Source organism: Pristiophorus japonicus, chromosome 26 (genome assembly GCF_044704955.1).
Source record: "Pristiophorus japonicus isolate sPriJap1 chromosome 26, sPriJap1.hap1, whole genome shotgun sequence".
Taxonomy (NCBI): Eukaryota; Metazoa; Chordata; class Chondrichthyes; family Pristiophoridae; genus Pristiophorus; species Pristiophorus japonicus.
In genome coordinates this window covers 23,943,057-23,962,740 of record NC_092002.1, presented here as the reverse complement: position 1 = coordinate 23,962,740, position 19,684 = coordinate 23,943,057, and the positions used below count along the sequence as shown (strand labels likewise).

Sequence of the window (19,684 nt, the reverse complement as noted above, 5' to 3'; positions counted from 1 at the left end):
ATCCCCAGCACACAACACGGGTCTGTAATATCCCCAGCACTGTACTGTAACAGCATGGGTCTGTAATACTCCCAGCACTGTACTGTAACAGCATGGGTCTGTAATACCCCCAGCACGGGTCTGTAATACCCCCAGCACTGTACTGTAACAGGAGGTTAGTACAGACTGTCCCATACTGTACTGTAACGGGAGGTTAGTGCAGACTGTTCCACACAGTACTGTAACTTGAGGTTAGTGTGGACTGTGCCGCACTGTACTGTAACGGGAGGTTAGTATGGACTGTCCCACACTACCGTAACGGGAGGTGAGTGCGGACTGTCTCACACTGTACTGTAACGGGAGGTTATTGTGGACTATCCTGCACTGTACTGTAACGGGAGGTTAGTGCAGATTGTCCCACACTGTACTGTAACGGGAGGTTATTGTGGACTATCCTGCACTGTATTGTAACGGGAGGTTAGTGCAGATTGTCCCACACTGTACTGTAACGGGAGGTTAGTGTGGATTGTCCCGCACTGTACTGTAACGGGAGGTTAGTGCGGACTATCCCACACTGTACTGTAATGGGAGATAAGTGTGGACTGTCCCACACTGTACTGTAATGGGAGGTTAGTGTGGACTGTCCTGCTGTAACCATTCACTGCTTTTCCCATTTCCGTCACGCGGAGATCTGGGTCTTGAACTTACTGTCATAAAGAAAACGTGAAAGGTCTGTTGGATCTTGGTGGCGGACAATGAGACATTGGTGAGTGCAAAGGTCACCCAGGCGCCATCGATCCCCTTGCCCCCCTTGTACTGGATCCGGTAGGTCACCTGAGAGAAAGAGTAAGTTTCAGCGACCTGGGCTGTACTATCACAACAACTCGTGTTTACAGAGTGCATTGAACTGAGTAAAACATCCTAAGGCGATTCACAGGAGTGTCTTCAGACAAAAATTGACAATGGGCCATATTGGGAAATATTAAAACATTAGAACATAAGAAATAGGAGCAGGAATATGAAGGCAAATAGAATGCTGGCCTTTATTGCAAGGGAAACGGAGTATAAATGTCAGGAAGTCCTGTTCCAACTGGCCATTTGGCCCCTCGAGCCTGCTCCGCCATTCAATAAGATCATGGCTGATCTGATCCTGGTCGCAACTCCACTTCTCCGCCCGCGCCCCATAACCCTTTACTCCCTTATCATTCAAAAATCTATCTATCTCTACCTTAAATATATTCAAAGACCCAGCCTCCACAGCTCTGGGGCAGAGAATTCCAAAGATTCACGACCCTCTGAGAAGAAATTCCTCCTCATTTCTGTTTTAAATGGGCGACTCCTTATTCTGAAACTATGCCCCTTAGTTCTAGATTCCCCCACGAGGGGAAACATCCTCTCTGCATCTACCCTATCCAGCCCCCTCAGAATCTTATATGTTTCAATAAGATCACCTCTTATTCTTCTAAACTCCAAGGAGTATAGGCCCAACCTGCTCAACCTTTCTTCATATGACAACCCCTCCATCTCAGGAATCAATCTTGTGAACCTTCTCTGAACTGCCTCCAATACAAGTATATCCTTCCTTAAATAAGGAGATCAAAACTGTACGCAGTACTCCTGGTATGGTCTGATCTGTACAGTTGGAGCAGGACTTCCTGACTTTTATACTCCATTCCCCTTGCAATAAAGGCCAGTATTCTATCTGCCTTCCTGATTACTTGCTGTACCTGCATGCTAACCTTTTGCATTTCATGTAAAATAACCCCCAGATCCCTCTATACTACAGCATTTTGTAATTGCTCCCCATTTAAATAATCATTTGCTTTTTTATTTCTACTATCAAAGTGGATAACCTCACATTTTTCCACATTATAGTCCGTCTGCCAATTTGTTGCCCACTCACTGAGCCTGTCTATATCCCTTTGTAGATTCTTTGAGTCCTCCTCACAACTTGCTTTCTCACCTATCTTTGTATCAGCAAATTTGGCTTTGATACACTTGGTCCCTTCATCCAAGTCATTCATATAGATTGTAAATAGCTGAGGCCCCAGCATTGATCCCTGTGGCATCCCACTAGTTACAATTTGCCAACCTGAAAATGACCCATTTATCCCGACTCTCTGTTTTCTGTTAGTTAGCCAATCCTCTAACCACGCTAATATATTACCCCCAACCCCGTGAGCTCTTATCTTGTGCAGTAACCTTTTGTGGCATCTTATCGAATGCTTTCTGGAAATCCAAATATACGACATCAACTGTTTCTCCTTTATCCACTCTGCTCATTACATCTTCAAAGAACTCCAGCAAATTTGTCAAACATGATTTCCCTTTCATAAAACCATGCTGGCTCTGCTTGACTGCATTATGATTTTCTAAATGTCCTGCTACTGCTTCTTTAATGATGGACTCCAGCATTTTCCCAATGACAGATGTCAGGCTAACTGGTCTATGGTTTCCTGCTTTCTGTCTCCCTCCCTTCTTAAATAGGGGTGTTACATTTGCAGTTTTCCAGTCCGCGGGGACCTCTCCAGAATTAAGGGAATTTTGGTAGATTACAACCAATGCATCCACTATCTCTGCAGCCACTTCTTTTAAGACCCAAGGATGCATGCCATCAGTCCAGGGGACTTGTCCACCTTTAGTCCCTCTAGTTTGTCTAGTACTTTATCTCTAGTGATAGTGATTATTTTAAGTCTCCCCCCGCCCCCCCCATAGCCCCTCGATTATCAATTATTGAGATGTTTCTGGTGTCCTCTACTGTGAACCGATACAAAATATTTATTCAAAGTCTGCCATTTCCTTGTTTCCCATGATTAATTCCCCAGTCTCATCCTCTAAGGGACCAACGTTTACTTTAGCTACTCGTTTCCTTTTTATATACTTGTAGAAGCTCTTACTGTCTGTTTTTATATTTCTTGCTAGTTTACTCTCATAAGCTATCTTCTCTGTCTTTATCATTTTTTTAGTTGTCCTTTCCCAATCTTCTGGCCTTTCACTGTCCTTTGTTTTCAATGTGATACCGTCCTTTACTTCCTTAGTTAGCCACGGATGGTTCATCCTTCTCTTAGCATCTTTATTTCTCACTGGAATAAATCTTTGCTAAGAGTTATGAAATATCTCCTTCAATATTTGCCGCTGCATTTCTACAGTCTTACCCTTTAATATATGTTCCCAGGCCACTTTACACAACTCTGCCTTCATACCTTTGTAATTGCCTTTATTTTGGTTCAGGAAACCTCAAACTGAATGTGAAATTCTACCATGTTATGATCACTCGTCCCAAGAGGATCCTTCACTATGAGATTGTTAATTAATCCAGACTCGTTACACATTACAAGATCTAAAATAGTTTGCTCCCTGGTTGGCTTCACAACTTATTGTTCCAAGAAACCATCCTTTTTACACTGTATGAACTCTTCATCAAGGTTACCATTGCCAATTTGAGTTGTCGAATCAATATGAAGATTACAATCTTAGATTATAACAGATGACTAAATGGTAGGTCAACGGGGTGTGAGAAATTGTGAATTGGAAGAAATAACTTGAGACCATAAAGTCTCTTCAGACTGGTGTTAGAATTGAATGCTTCGTTCCATGGTACAATAGCTAAAGTGACTTGAACATCATGAACATAAATAACTGATAACAGACAGCTCTAAACATCTGAAGGCCAAGAATGGCATGTCTGACTCCAACCTTGGGAGGATGGGCCTTCAGAAAGTATAAACAGGAAGGACATGTGAAGAGGAGGTTTCACCGAAGAGTTGAGACAAAGAACTCGACGAACCATTGGGCACCCTGGTTTGGGTAGAGCTCTAAAAGGTTAGATGGTCCTGTCCATCACTTTACTCCAGGCCCACCCCTACAAAAGACAAGAGAGACATCTAAAGTGCTTTTCAGGGCTGACGATAAAGATAAGAACTGTTTGTGCCACCAGCCGTCTGTCCGATCGGGATTTGTCACTGTCGTATGTCTACTATGTCTATCCTGATTGTGTGTTGTGTTCAACTGAATTTGAATGACCGCTCCTGAATAAAATGCCTTATGACTCCTCAGACCCTTTGAGTAACTGTTTGTGACCTGTGATCCTAATCTTACAGGGGTAGGTTTTAAGGAGTGTCTTAGAGCTCTTCATCAGCTCCGCTGGGCAGGCTACATTGTCCGCATGCCAGACACGAGACTTCCAAAGCAAGCGCTCTACTCGGAACTCCTTCATGGCAAATGAACCAAAGGTGGGCAGAGGAAACGTTACAAGGACACTCTCAAAGCCTTCCTGATAAAGTGCGGCATCCCCACCGACACCTGGGAGTCCCTGGCCAAAGACGGCCCTAAGTGGAGGAAGTGCATCCGGGAGAGCGCTGAACACCTCGAATCTCATCGCCAAGTGCATGCAGAAAACAAGTGCAGGCAGCGGAAGGAGCGCGGCAAACCTGTCCCACCCTCCCTTACCTTCAAAGACTGTCTGTCCCACCTGTGGCAGGGACTGTGGCTCTCGTATTGGACTATACAGCCACCTAAGGACTCATTCTAAGAGTGGAAGCAAGTCCTCCTCGATTCCGAGGGACTGCCTATGATGATGATGATGATGGAGAGGAGAGAGAGGTGGAGAGGGTTCGGGAGGGAATCACAGAGCTGAGGGTCCAGATAGCTGAAAGCACAACTGCCATTGGTGGGGTGAAAGAAATCAGGGATGGACAAGAGGCCAAAATTGGAGGAGCGCAGAGATGTCATCGGAGTGTAGGGCTGGAGGAGGATAGAAAGATAGGGAAGGATGTGGCCAAGGAGGGATTTGAGCAGATGAGAATTTTAAAATCAAGGCTTTTCTCGACTATGAGCCAATGTAGGTCAGTGAGCACACGGTGAATGGGTCTTGGTGCGATTAGCATACAGGCAGCAGAGTTTGGGATTAACTCAAATGCGTGTAATGTATTCAAGTTTGCTGACGATATAAAGCTAGGTGGGAAAGTGAGCTGAGGAGGGTGCAGAAAGTCTGAGAAGGGATATAGATAGACTAAGTGAGTGGGCAGTAAGTTGGCAGATGGAGTATAATGTGGGGAAATGTGAGGTTATTCACTTCGGTTGGAAGAATAGAAAAACAAAGTATTTTTAAAATGGTGAGAAACGATGAAATGTTGGTGTTGAGAGGGATTCAGGTGTCCTTGTACAGGAAACACCGAGTTAGCATGGAGAGACAACAAGCAATTAGGAAGGCAAATGGTATGTTGGTCTTTATTGCAACGGGGTTGGATTACAAGAGTAAGGAAGTCCTGCTGCAATTGTACAGGGCCTTGGTGAGACCACACCTGGAGCACTGCGCAGTTTTGGTCTGCCTACCGAAGGAAGAATATACTTGCCATGGAGGCGGTGCAACGACAGTTCACTCAAATCATTCCTGGGACGAGATGGTTGTTGCCTGAGGACAGAATGAGTAGACTGGGCCGATTCTTCTGAACTTCAGAGTGTATGATGTGATCACATTGAAACATATCAGATTCTGAGGGGGATTGTCAGGGTAGATGCTGAGAGGTTGTTTCCCCAGGCTGGAGAGTCTAGAACTAAGGGGCACAGTCTCAGGATAAAGGAGGGGTAATTTAAGAGTGAGAAGATTAGGAATTTCTTCACTCAGAGGGTTGAGAACCTTTGGAATTCTCCACCCCAAAGGACTGTGGATCCTGAATCATTCCGTATATTCAAGGCTGAGATCCGTAGACTTTTGGATTTTAAGGGAATCAAGGGATTATGGGGATCAGGCAGGAAAGTAGAATTGAGGTTGCAGATCAGCCATGATCTTACAGAATGGTGGAGCAGGCTCCAGGAGCTGTATGGCCTACTCCTGCTCCTATTTCTTACGTTCTTATGTTTAATCTGGGCAGCGAGGACAACCCAGGGGCAGGTCCGCACTAAAGCTGTGGTCCTCGTCCTGTTGCCACCTTGACCTTAAATGCACAGTGGCTGCTGCTGAAGCAGGGCCTCCATCGCAGTGGGGACGGGACGGGCAGCCCAGAGGCCACAGGGTGGCTGGGGGAGGGCGAGGCCTGTCTCACCCCTCTGGCCTCTGCTCAGGATGTGAACGCGGTTAATGGTGGTTAATGGCGGGTGCGAGTGGATCTACCCGCTGGCCGATGGAGTAGGGCTCGGTCGTGAGGCCCCACACAGTCCAACAGCTGGCCGGTATTCACTGGGCCGGGGTTGCTTTCATCCTACTCCCTCCCGACTGCTTGTCCTTTACGGACCCGAGCAAGTGTCCCGTCATGTGGCATTCGGCATCTTCCCTTTCACCCCCGTTCCCTTACCTCTGACACCACATTGTTGCACATGTTGTCCATCAGCCGCGGCGAGGACACAACTTGTCCACCTTCAGGCAAAATCTTCACCTGCAACACAGTAATAACCACAGACTGAAGCCCAGGGATCCACTCACTCCCCCCGAGGGGTGCAGGTTAATCCCACACAACTCCAGGCAGAATGAGAACTGAACCTAGAATACAACACGGGTTAGATACTGAGCAAAGCTCCCTCTACACTGTCCAATCAAACACTCCCAGGGCAAGTATAGCACGGGTTAGATAGAGAGAGAGAAAGAGGAAGTCAGAGAGAGAGAGAAAGATTATTGAAAGATAGTCACATCAGGAAGGGCCCAGGGTTTCCTCGGTCAGATGTAAAGATGGGGATTTGAGTTGAATCCTTTCAACAACAGAACCTTGGACGCAGAGGTGAAATTCAAGACAAATAAACACCCCAGGTTAAAACTGAGGGCGGGTGTCAGCCCTACTCCGGCTCCCCCTGCAACATTCTGAAGGCATGTCAACTTCCCTGTCAACTTAAGCTCATCCAAAACTCTTCTGCCCCGTGTCCTAACTCGCACCGAGTCCTAACTCACACCGAGTACAACTCACACATCACCCGCTGTGCTCGCTGACAAACACTGGCTCCTGACTGGAGTTTAAAATTCTTATCCACATGATCAAATCCCTTCATGGCCTCGCACCTTTCTATCTCTGTAACTCCCTCCAGCCCCACAATCCCCCCCCACCGTCGAGATATCTGCCCTCCTGCAATCCCGCCCCAGCCGAGATATCTGCACTCCTTCAATTCTGGCTCCTTGCACATCCCTGTCTCCATTTTCCTCCCCGCTCCCCCCCCACGCCCCACTGGCAGACATCACTTCAGCTCTTGGCCCAAGCTCTGGAATTCTGTCTCTACACCTCTCATAGGGACAGGAGGAGGCCATGCAGCCCTTCGAGTCTTATCTGCCATTCAATTAGATTATGGCTGGCCTATATCTTAACTGTATTTACCCGACATGGTTCCATAACCCTCAATACCTTTACCTAACAGAGAGACAGAGTGAGAGAGACCGAGCGAGAGAAACGGCGTGAGAGGTAGAGAGAGTGAGAACGGGAGAGAGACAGAGATATGGAGCGAAAGAAACAGAGATATGGAGTGAAAGAGAGAGAGAGAAATTCAGATAGAGCGTCAGAAAGATGGAGTGAGAGAGGCAGAGGGAGGGGGTCGGGGCGAGGGAGGGGGTCGGGGCGAGGGAGCGGGTCGGGGCGAGGGAGCGGGTCGGGGCGAGGGAGCGGGTCGGGGCGAGGGAGCGGGTCGGGGCGAGGGAGCGGGTCGGGGCGAGGGAGCGGGTCGGGGCGAGGGAGCGGGTCGGGGCGAGGGAGCGGGTCGGGGCGAGGGAGCGGGTCGGGGCGAGGGAGCGGGTCGGGGCGAGGGAGCGGGTCGGGGCGAGGGAGCGGGTCGGGGCGAGGGAGCGGGTCGGGGCGAGGGAGCGGGTCGGGGCGAGGGAGCGGGTCGGGGCGAGGGAGCGGGTCGGGGCGAGGGAGCGGGTCGGGGCGAGGGAGCGGGTCGGGGCGAGGGAGCGGGTCGGGGCGAGGGAGCGGGTCGGGGCGAGGGAGCGGGTCGGGGCGAGGGAGCGGGTCGGGGCGAGGGAGCGGGTCGGGGCGAGGGAGCGGGTCGGGGCGAGGGAGCGGGTCGGGGCGAGGGAGCGGGTCGGGGCGAGGGAGCGGGTCGGGGCGAGGGAGCGGGTCGGGGCGAGGGAGCGGGTCGGGGCGAGGGAGCGGGTCGGGGCGAGGGAGCGGGTCGGGGCGAGGGAGGTTATTGAAAGATAGTTACATCAGGAAGGGCCCAGGATTTCCTCGGTCAGATGTAAATGCGGAGATCTGAGTTGAATCCTTTAACAACAGAACTGCCTTACCTTGGACGCAGAGGTGAAATTCAGGGTCTGCAAGACAAAAAAACACCCCAGGTTAAAACTGAGGGCCGGGTGTCAGCCCTACTCCGGCTCCCCCTGCAACATTCTGAAGGCATGTCAACTTCCCTGTCAACTTAAGCTCATCCAAAACTCTGCTGCCCCGTGTCCTTACTTGCACCGAGTCCCACTCACATATCACCCCCCCGTGCTCGCTGACATACACTGGCTCCCGACTGGAGTTTAAAATTCTTGTCCTTGCTTTCTAATCATTCTGTGGCCTCGCCCCTCCCTATCCCTGCAACCTCCTCCAGCCGCTAGGCTCTTCCCTATCCCTGCAATCTCCTCCAGCCCCTAGGCCCCTCCCTATCCCTGCAATCTCCTCCAGCCCCTACGCCCCTCCCTATTCCTGCAACCTCCTCCAGCCTCCACACCCCTCCCTATCTCTGCAACCTCCTCCAGCCCCTACACCCCTCCCTATCCCTGCAACTTCCTCCAGCCGGGGCTCCCCTCTTCCCCCCACCCCGCGATCTCTGTGCTCCTCCGATTCTGGCCTTTTGCACATCTATTTTAATCCTCCACCATTGGCGGCCGTGCCTAAATATTTCCACTTCTCTCTCCTCCTTTAAGTTGCTCCTTAAAACGTAACTCTGACCAAACTGTTGGTCATCTGTCCTATTATCGCCTTGTGTGAATCAGTGTCAAACCTTATTTGATGATGAGCTTGTGAGGCGCACTGGTATATTTTATTATCCGAATCAAGACAAGCGCAGCCTCACCGGGAGTAGGACAAAATTCCCGTAGTATGTGGCTGCATTCAGTGCAGGAAGCGTGTCGCAAGCAGCTTTCACATCTCCAACTCTTCGAAAGCACGTGGAGCTCTGACTCTGCAGAAAAACTGGACAGGCATTTCACCAGAAAGAAGTTAAATCTCTCTCTACACTGTCCCATCAAACACTCCCAGGGCAGGTACAGCACGGGTTAGATACAAAGTAAAGCTCCCTCTTTTTTCAAGATCCACGGCATGGCCCTGGACAACGTGGATCACTTTCCATACCTCGGGAGCCTATTATCAGTAAGGGCAGACATCGACGCCGAGGTTCAACACCGCCTCCAGTGCACCAGCGCAGCCTTCGGCCGCCTGAGGATGCGAGTATTCGAAGATCAGGCTTACAAATCTGCCACCAAGCTCATGTGATACCCACCCTCCTGTATGGCTCAGAGACACTAACCATGTACAGTAGACACCTCAAATCGCTGGAGAAATACCACCAGTGATGCCTCCTCAAGATTCTGCAAATCCCCTGGGAGGACAGACGCACCAACGTCAGTGTTCTCAATCAGGCCAACATCCCCAGCATCAAAGCACTGACCACACTCGACCAGCTCCGTTGGGCGGCCACATTGTTCGCATGCCCGACACAAGACTCCCAAAGCAAGCGCTCTACTTGGAACTCCTACACGGCAAACGAGCCCCAGATGGGCAGAGGAAACGTTACAGGGACACCCTCAAAGCCTCCCTGATAAAGTGCGACATCCCCACCAACACCTGGGAGTCCCTGGCCAAAGACCGCCCTAAGTGGAGGAAGAGCACCCGGGAGGGCGCTGAGTAACTCGAGTCTCGTTGCCAAGAGCATGCAGAAAACAAGCGCAGGCAGCGGAAGGAGCGTGCGGCAAACCAGTCCCACCCGCCCTTTCCTTCAACCACTGTCTGTCCCACCTGTTTCAGAGACTGTAATTCCCGTATTGGACTGTTCAGTCACCTGAGAACTCACTTTTGGAGTGTAATCAAGTCTTCCTCGATTTCAAGGGAATGCCTGTGATGATGAAAGCTCCTTCCACACTTTCCCATTAAACACTCCCAGGGCAGGTACAGCACAGGGTTAGATACAGAGTAAAGCTCCCTCTACACTGTCCCATCAAACACTCCCAGGGCAGGTACAGCACGGGGTTAGGTACAAAGTGAAGCATATCCGGGAGCTGTCTGTGTGCATCGTGTCGTATTTTGAATGCTCTGGAAGGGATGGTTTTACAGCTGGAACCACGTGGGGGTGGTGAGGGTGGGAGTCGGTACCTGCCGGGCTCCTGTCGGTGCACTCTCCTCCCACCAGCGCCGTCGGCTGTATGAAGACACCCAGTACACTGGCCTCCGGAAATAACGTGTAGATCTGGTCACCAAACTGGACAGGACGGAGGTTTGGGGGTAAAAGGGAGAGAATGAGTGTTGTCGATCGAGCTTGCTGTCTAATCAAACACCCCCTAACCAGAGTCTGTCTGTGGCTCAGTATCCACACTTTCACCTCCGAGTGCCAAGATCATGGCTTCGAGCCCCACTCCAGAGACCCGAACCCCATAACCCAGGCCGACACACCCGGTGTCAGTACTGGGGAGCGCTGCATTGTCGGAGGTAGATAATAATAATAATAACTTTTATTTATATAGCGCCTTTAACATACTAAAACATCCCAAGATGCTTCACAGCAGTGTTATAAGATAAAACATATAAATTTGACACCGAGCCAAAAAAGAAGAAATTAAGGCAGATGACCAAAAGCTTGGTTAAAGAGGTAGGTTTTAAGGAGCGGCTTAAGGAGACAGAGAGGTAGAGAGGCGGAGAGGTTTAGGGAGGGAGTTCCAGAGCTTAGGACCCAAATAGCTGAAGGCACAGCCACCGATGGTTAAGCAATTATAATGAGGGGTGTTCAAGAGGGCAGAATTTGAGGAGCGCAGACATCTTGTGGGATTGTGAGGCTGAAAAAGATTAGAGATAGGGAGGGGCGAGGCCATGGAGTGATTTGTAAACAAGGATGAGAATTTTGAAATCGAGGCATTGTTTAACCGGGAGCCAATGTAGGTCAGCGAGCACAGGGGTGATGGGTGATCGTGGCTTGGTGCGAGTTAGGACATGGAGATTTGGATGACCTTAAGTTAACGTCGTGTAGAATGTGGGAGACCAGCCAGGAGTGAGTTGGAGTAGTCAAGTCTAGAGGCAACAAAGGCATGAATGAGGGTTTCAGCAGCCGATGAGCTGAGGCAGGGGCAGAGGCGAGCAATGTTACGGAGGTGGAAATAGACGGTTTTAGTTATGCCGCGGATATGTGGCTGGAAACTCATTTCAGGGTCAAATATGATCCCGAGGTTGTGAACAGTCTCAGATAGATGCTAGGGAGAGGGATGCAGTCAGTGTCTAGGGAACGCAGTTTGTGGCGGGGACCAAATACAATGGCTTCGGTCTTCACAATATTTAATTGGAGAACATTTCTGCTCATCCCGTACTGGATGTCGGACAAGCAGTCTGACAATTTAGAGGCCATGGAGGGGTCGAGAGAAGTGGTGGAGAGGTAGAGCTGGATGTCGTCAGCGGACATGTGGAAACTAACTCCGTGTTTTTGGAGGATATCGCCAAGGGGCAACATGTAGATGAGAAATAGGAGGGGACCAAGGATAGATCCTTGGGGGACACCAGAGGTAACGATGTGGGAATGGGAAGAGAATCTGTTGCAGGAGATTTTCTGGCTACGATTAGATAGATAGGAATGGATCCAGGCGAGTGCAGTCCCTCCCCGCTGGATGATGGTGGAGAGGCATTGGAGGAGGATGGAGTGGTCAACTGTGTCAAAGGCTGCAGACAGGTCCAAAAGGACGAGGAGGGATAGTTAGAGTGTATACATCTACCTCTGCACTGTCGGAGGTAGATGTATAAACTCTAGGACTTGAGCCCCATATTCCAGGCCGACGCTCCTGGTGTCAGTACTGAGGGAGTGCTGCACTGTCAGAGGTGCTGTCTTTCGGGATGAGATCGCGTCTGCCCTCTTGGTTGGATGTGAAAGATCCCATGGCCACTATTGGAAGAAGAGCAGAGGGGAGTTCTTCCCGGTGTTCTGGACCAGTATTTATCCCTCAAACAACATCACTAAGAAAACGGATCATCTGCTCATTATCACACTGCTGTTTGTGGAATCTTGCAGTGCGCAAAATGGCTGCCGCAATTCCGCCATTGCAACAGTGACTCGACTTCAAAAGTGGTTCATTTTCTGTGAAAATCGCTCTGGGACGCCCTGCGATGGTGAAAGGCGCTGAATAAATGGGATTCTGTTCTTTTATGCAGCTCCGTCAAATGTTACCATGGTGATGGTGCCACCCAAGTGGGTTTTGGGTGACCCCACAAAGCTGGCACGGTTTTGTGCAGCGAGGGGAGAGGACCCCAGCAACCCCTCACCATCTCTACACCTATTCCGCCATTTGTGAGGAGAGGGGCAGAGGGAGGCAAGAAAACCACGGCGTTGATGAGACGTTCCAACTCTCCCGCCACCGGCACCGACCGCAAACAGCTGGAGCCGGCCGGCGGGCCGCGCGTCCAGGCTGCGCGCGGTCTGCGGGACCTCGCCGCGTCCCGATTGGCTGGCCTGCATGGTGATAGCGCTCATGCTTTAAAGGAAGAGTCGCTGGCTGCTCGCAAAGGGCAGTGGAAAGGCCAGAGCTATCTGTCCAGTGCCCTCCCCTTCCCTCCTCTCGCCCCCACCTCGCCCGGCAGATGGGCAGGGAAGGGAGGCACTGAGGGAGCACTGCACAGTCGGAGGTAGATGTTAGCCCTGGTTAGACCACACCTGGGGCACTGAGAGCTGTTCTGGGCACCACACCATAGGAAGCATTTATCGGCCTTGGAGGGCATGCAGCGCAGATTAACCAGAATGATACCGGGGTTAAAAGGCTTAAATGATGAAGACAGGTTGAATAGACGCTAGTGAGCCGATTGCAAGTTTCTGATCTTACCTGGTAGGCGTCTTTGGACGCAGCCTTGATCTGTGTGGAGAGGACAGAAGACATCATGACAATTATACTCCGGTCTAAGAAGCACCTCGCAGCTCAAAGGGTTATTGGTATGGTACCCTCAATAAACTTGAGCTCATCCAGAACTCTGCTGCCTGTGTCCTAACTCGCACCTAGTCCCATTTACCCATCAACCGCTGTACTCGTTGATCACACTGGCTCCCAGTCCGGCAACGCCTCGATTTTAAAATTTCACCTTTCTGTTCAAATCCCTCCATGTCCTCGCCCCTCCCTATCTCTGTAACCACCTCCAGCCCCACAATTCTCATTTTCGTGTTCAAATTCCTCCATGTCCTTACCCCTCCATTTCCCTTATACCCCCAATCCTCCACCCACCCTCTTATACCCCCAACCCTCCACTCACCCCTCTTATACTCATACCTGTCCACTCATCCCTACCCCCGATACCCTCTACCCTCCACCCACCCCTACCCCCCTTATACTCCCTACCCCTCCACCCAGCCCCCTTATACCCCAATCCTCCACCTACCCTACCCGCCTTATACCTCCTACCCCTCTGTAAGAAATTATCAATTGAATGAAATAACTTGAGACCAATAAGTCCCTTCAGACTGATGTTAGAAATGAATGCTTCATTCCAGGGTACAATAGCTAAAGCTCCTTGAACAGCCGGTCTGACTCCAACCTTGGGAGGATGGGCCTTCAGAAAGTATAAACAGGAAAGACATGTGAAGAGTTTCACCAAAGAGTTGAGACAAAGAACTCGACATATCACAGGTTAAATGGACCTGTCCATATCCTACACCAGGCCCACCCCTAAAAAGAAAATAAAAGACCTAGAAAGGTTTTCAGAGCAGACGGTGAAAATTAGAACTGTTCGTGCCACCAGTCCGATCGGGACTAATAACAGCTACTTATCATGGTCGTATGTCTACTATGTCTAACCCGATTGTGTGTTGTGTTTGACTATATTTGGACTACCGCTCTTTAATAAAATGCTTTCGGACTCCTAAGACCCTTTGGGTATCTATGTGTGATTTGTGATCCTAATCTTACACCTCCACCCACGCAACCTAGCCCCCAAGGATTGGTTAACGGACAGAAAACAGAGATCAGGAATAAACGGGTCATTTTCGGGTTGGCAGGCTGTAACTAGTGGGGTGCCGCAAGGATCGGTGCTTGGGCCCCAGCTATTCACAATCTATATTGATGATTTGGATGAGGGGACCAAATGTAATATATCCAAGTTTGCTGCTGATACAAAGCTAGGTGGGAATGTAAGTTGTGAGGAGGATGCAAAGAGACTTCAAGGGGATATAGACAGGCTGAGTGAGTGGGCAAGAACATGGCAAATGGAATATAATGTGGGGAAATGTGAAGTTATCCACTTTGGTAGGAAAAATAGAAAAGCAGTGAATTTTTGAAATGGTGAGAGATTGGGAAATGTTGGTGCTCAGAGGGACGTGGTGTCCCTGTACGCAGATCACTGAAAGTTAACATGTGGGTACAGCAAGCAAGACAGACAGATTTTTGAGCGATAGGGCAATAAAGGGTTATGGGGAGCGGGCAGGGAAGTGGAGCTGAGCCCATAATCAGATCAGCCATGATCTTATTAAATGGCGGAGCAGGCTCGAGGGGCAGAATGGTCGACGCCAACAAGGTTCACCAGACTGATTCCTGGGATGGGGGGATTGTCCTCTGAGGAGAGATTGAGTAGATTAGGCCTATAGTCTCTAGAGTTTAGAACAATGAGAGGTGATCTCATTAAAACATACAACATTCTTACAGGGCTTGACAGTGAGGATGTTTCCCCTGGCTGAGGAGTCTCGAACCAGGGATCACAGTCTCAGAATAAGGGGTCGGCCATTTAAGACTGAGATGAGGAGAAACTTCTTCACTTTAGAGGGTGGTGAATCTTTGGAATTCTCGACCCCAGAGGGCTGTGGAGACTTAGTCTTTGAGTATATTCCAGGCAGAGATAGATAGATTTTTAGATATAAAGGGAATGGAGGGATATGGGGACAGTGCAGGAAGTGGAGTTGAGATCGAAGATCAGCGGAGCAGGCTCGAGGAGCCGAATGGCTGACTCCTGCTCCTAATTCTTATGTTCTTATCTTCTGCCCCCTATCCCTCCACCCACAACTTAACCCCCCCAAAACACACATCCCTCACCGCACCACACAAACACCTCACAGAACCTACATCCACACGGGGACATTCCGCTCAATGCACAGCCCCTAAACCCCCCCCCCCCCCCCAAACTCATCCTGGCTACAGGCAATTCCGAGAGCTTGCCCCTCCCCCTCCCCCTCCCCCTCCCCCGCGCTGTCGATCGCCCGACAAATGCCGCGGGTTTCGTGGGGGGAGTCCCGCCAGCACCAGGGTTGTGCAGTGAGAGGCCCGCTCTTACCCTGCCGTCGAAGATGTCCTGCTGCGAAGGGATGATGAAGGAGCCTCTGCCAAACTGCGAGACCAGCGAGCGGAAACGCTCCCTGCCGAGGGGCTGCGGTGCCACAAACTCATTTGTCTTCGCTGGAACAAGAGGCAGAAGGGTTCATTCACCTGTTCGTTTCTACGCAAGGGAATGATTCCACGGTCCGCTCGCACCCCCACCCCTCCTCCCCCCCTCTCCCCTCCCCCACCCTCTTCCCGTCCCCTCCCCTCTCTCCCCCCAACCCTCCGCCCCACCACCCCTTCCCCCCTCCACCCCTCTCCCCTCCATCGCTCCACCATCAGTGGCCGCGCCTTCAGCTGCCTGGGCCCTGAGCTCTAGAATGCTCTCCCTAAACCTCTCCGCCCCTCTCTCCTCCTTTAAGATGCTCCTTAAACTTTCCTCTTTGACAAGCTTTGGTCACCTGTCCCAATATCTCTTTCTGTGGCTCGATGTCACATTGTGCTCCTGTGAAGCACCTTGGGACATTCGACTCCGCTAAAGGAGCTATATCAATGCAAGTAGCTGCTGTTGCTCTGGAAATCGATCTGTTGTGTTACTTACGGTCGTTAACCATTACGCAGAAGCGACTGTGCGAACGATCCTTGTGGATAACGGTTGGGAAAGGGCTGTTACTGGTGAAGATCACCGAATCCTCGATGCAGACCTGGCTAATAACCCTAGAGGCGATGGGAGAGAAAGCAATGGTGGAGACCATCATGCACGACGATAAAACTGGATTAGCTCAAGGAGAGTTGATCAGACAGCTCACAGACAAGAAGCACTGAGCTCCCGCTTACTGCCCACTGCCATCCCTAAAACACCCGGAAAAATAATCCAGGATCTGGGAACAGCAGAAGGCCATTCAGCACATCGAGCCTGTTACATTCAGAACAGGATACCCATTCAGCCCCTCAAGACTTTTACGGAAGGAATAGGAGGTCATTCAGCCCCTCGAGACTTTTACAGGAGGAACAGGAGGAGGCCATTCAGCCCCTCGAGACTTTTACAGGAGGAACAGGAGGAGACCATTCAGCCCTTCGAGACTGTTACACAAGAATAGGAGGAGGCCATTCAGCCCCTCGGTCATTTTACATAGGAACAGAAGGAGGCCATTGAACCCTTCGAGCCTGTACATAGTAACTGGAGGTGGCCATTCAGCCACTCGAGCATGTTATAAAGGAACTGGAACAGGCCATTCAGCCCCTCGAACCTATTCCACCATTCAATGATCAGAACTAATCTGTACCTCAACTCAGCCCGCCTTGGCTCCATAATCCCTTGTTACCATTACCAAGAGTAGGTTTTATCACCTATTATCTTGGAATACAATCAGAATTTGATCGTATTTGGTCACAAGAAACCAGGGACATAGATAGACTAATTGAGTAAGCAACACTATGGCAGACAGAGTTTAATGTGGGCAATGTGAGGTCATCTACCTTGGTTCTGAAAAAGATAGATCAGAGTATTTTCTTAATGGGAAGTTACGAGGAACAGTGGATGAGCAGAGTGCTTTGGGAGAGGTTTAGGAGGGAATTTGAGAGCTTGGTGCCCAGGCAGCTGAAGGCACAGCCGCCAACGGAGGGGCGAAGGGAGTGGAGGATGCAGAGATCTCAGGGGGGTATAGGTTAGAGGTAGGGAGGGGCGAGGCCATCGAGGGATTTGAACACGAGGATGAGAATTGTAGGGCTGGAGGAGATTATAGAGATAGGGAGGGGCGAGGAAATGGAGGGATTTGAACATGAGGATGAGAATTGTAGGGCTGAAGGAGATTTCAGAGATATGGGGGGACGAGGGCCATGGAGAGATTTGAACAGGATGAGCATGTTAAATTTGAGGTTTTGCCAGACAATAGTAACACACTAACAGACACTTACGGCTCGCTGCCCGGCAGACAGGAAGAGAAGACATTGATGTCCGCGGAGGTGCAGTCAGGGTCGCAGCAGCAGCTGAGTTCACAGACTCCGTCAGTCAGGTCACAGGTACAAATGGGAACAGCTGGAACAAGGCAGAGAGATCTTACAACAGAGCATGGATGGTCTCAAAGACCATCTCCCTCCCTTACCTGAAACGTCGCCTTCTCCATCTTCCAAAATCAATCTGCAAACTTATCGGCCCATTGCTTTCTTCCTGACCCAATTACAGTTCCACAGATGCATCTCTGTCCTTCTATTTAAAAATAATAGTGCTAACAGGCCTCGAAATAACGGATAATCTCACGCCCACAGAGTACAAAAGCAACAAATTTACGTTAAGCCTTTATTACTCGCTGGTCAGTCCTATATATTATAGATAGTGTCAGCTGTAGCTCAGTGGGTAGCACTCTTGCCTCTGAGTTAGAAGGTTGTGGGTTCAAGTCCCACTCCAGGGACTTGAGCACAAAAAAAATCTAGGTTGACACTCCCAGTGCAGTGCTGAGAGAGTGCTGCACTGTCGGAGGTGCAGTTTTTCAGAAGAGACGTTAAATCTGCTCTCTCAGGTGAATGTAAAAAATCCCATGGCACTATTTTGAAGAACAAGGGAGTTATCTCCGGTGTCTGGGGGCCAATAATTATCCCTCAATCAACAATATGAAAAAACATTGTCACATTGCTGTTTGTGGGAGCTTGCTGTGCGCAAATTGTCTGCTGCGTTTCCCTCATTACAACAGTGACTACACTCCAAAAGTACCTCATTGGCTGTAAAGCGCTTTTAGACATCCGGTGGTTGTGAAAGGCGCTATATAACATCGAAACATAGAAAATAGGTGCAGGAGTAGGCCATTCGGCCCTTCTAGCCTGCACCGCCATTCAATGAGTTCATGGCTGAACATGCAACTTCAGTACCCTATTCCTGCTTTCTCGCCATACCCCTTGATCTCCCTAGTAGTAAGGACTACATCTAACTCCTTTTTGAATATATTTAGTGAATTGGCCTCAACAACTTTCTGTGGTAGAGAATTCCACAGGTTCACCACTCTCTGGGTGAAGAAGTTTCTCCTCATCTCGGTCCTAAATGGCTTACCCCTTATCCTTCGACTGTGACCCCTGGTTCTGGACTTCCCCAACATTGGGAACATTCTTCCTGCATCTAACCTGTCTAAACCCGTCAGAATTTTAAACATTTCTATGAGGTCCCCTCTCATTCTTCTGAACTCCAGTGAATACAAGCCCAGTTGATCCAGTCTTTCTTGATAGGTCAGTCCCGCCATTCCGGGAATCAGTCTGGTGAACCTTCGCTGCACTCCCTCAATAGCAAGAATGTCCTTCCTCAGGTTAGGAGACCAAAACTGTACACAATACTCCAGGTATGGCCTCACCAAGGCCCTGTACAACTGTAGCAACACCTCCCTGCCCCTGTACTCAAATCCCCTCGTTATGAAGGCCAACATGCCATTTGCTTTCTTAACCGCCTGCTGTACCTGCATGCCAACCTTCAATGACTGATGTACCATGACACCCAGGTCGCGTTGCACCTCCCTTTTTCCTAATCTGTCACCATTCAGATAATAGTCTGTCTCTCTGTTTTTACCACCAAAGTGGATAACCTCACATTTATCCACATTATACTTTATCTGCCATGCATTTGCCCACTCACCTAACCTATCCAAGTCGCTCTGCAGCCTCATAGCATCCTCCTCGCAGCTCGCACTGCCACCCAACTTAGTGTCATCCGCAAATTTGGAGATACTACATTTAATCCCCTCATCTAAATCATTAATGTACAATGTAAACAGCTGGGGCCCCAGCACAGAACCTTGCGGTACCCCACTAGTCACCGCCTGCCATTCTGAAAAGTACCCATTTACTCCTACTCTTTGCTTCCTGTCTGACAACCAGTTCTCAATCCACGTCAGCACACTACCCCCAATCCCATGTGCTTTAACTTTGCACATTAATCTCTTGTGTGGGACCTTGTCGAAAGCCTTCTGAAAGTCCAAATATACCACATCAACTGGTTCTCCCTTGTCCACTTTACTGGAAACATCCTCAAAAAATTCCAGAAGATTTGTCAAGCATGATTTCCCTTTCACAAATCCATGCTGACTTGGACCTATCATATCACCTCTTTCCAAATGCACTGCTATGACATCCTTAATAATTGATTCCATCATTTTACCCACTACCTATGTCAGGCTGACCGGTCTATAATTCCGTGTTTTCTCTCTCCCTCCTTTTTTAAAGTGGGGTTACATTGGCTACCCTCCACTCGATAGGAACTGATCCAGAGTCAATGGAATCTTGGAAAATGACTGTCAATGCATCCGCTATTTCCAAGGCCACCTCCTTAAGTACTCTGGGATG

The 19,684-nt window shown here is 49.8% G+C and overlaps 1 protein-coding gene across 3 annotated transcripts in view; it reads right to left on the bottom strand.

Annotated features, from left to right (window-relative positions):
- The window catches only part of LOC139239246 (tectonic-3-like), a 315,085-nt gene that overhangs the window by 11,590 nt on the left and 283,811 nt on the right, over positions 1-19,684 (bottom strand). For all 3 annotated transcript variants that reach the window (XM_070867945.1, XM_070867943.1, XM_070867944.1), the window contains 9 exons: positions 17,279-17,399; positions 15,963-16,078; positions 15,378-15,499; positions 12,950-12,979; positions 10,251-10,356; positions 8,956-9,074; positions 8,183-8,209; positions 6,273-6,353; positions 688-813 (listed from right to left, as the gene is read on the bottom strand). In XM_070867945.1, the coding sequence (XP_070724046.1) occupies positions 688-813; positions 6,273-6,353; positions 8,183-8,209; positions 8,956-9,074; positions 10,251-10,356; positions 12,950-12,979; positions 15,378-15,499; positions 15,963-16,078; positions 17,279-17,399 (848 nt within the window). The remainder of the gene's footprint in view (positions 1-687; positions 814-6,272; positions 6,354-8,182; positions 8,210-8,955; positions 9,075-10,250; positions 10,357-12,949; positions 12,980-15,377; positions 15,500-15,962; positions 16,079-17,278; positions 17,400-19,684) is intronic.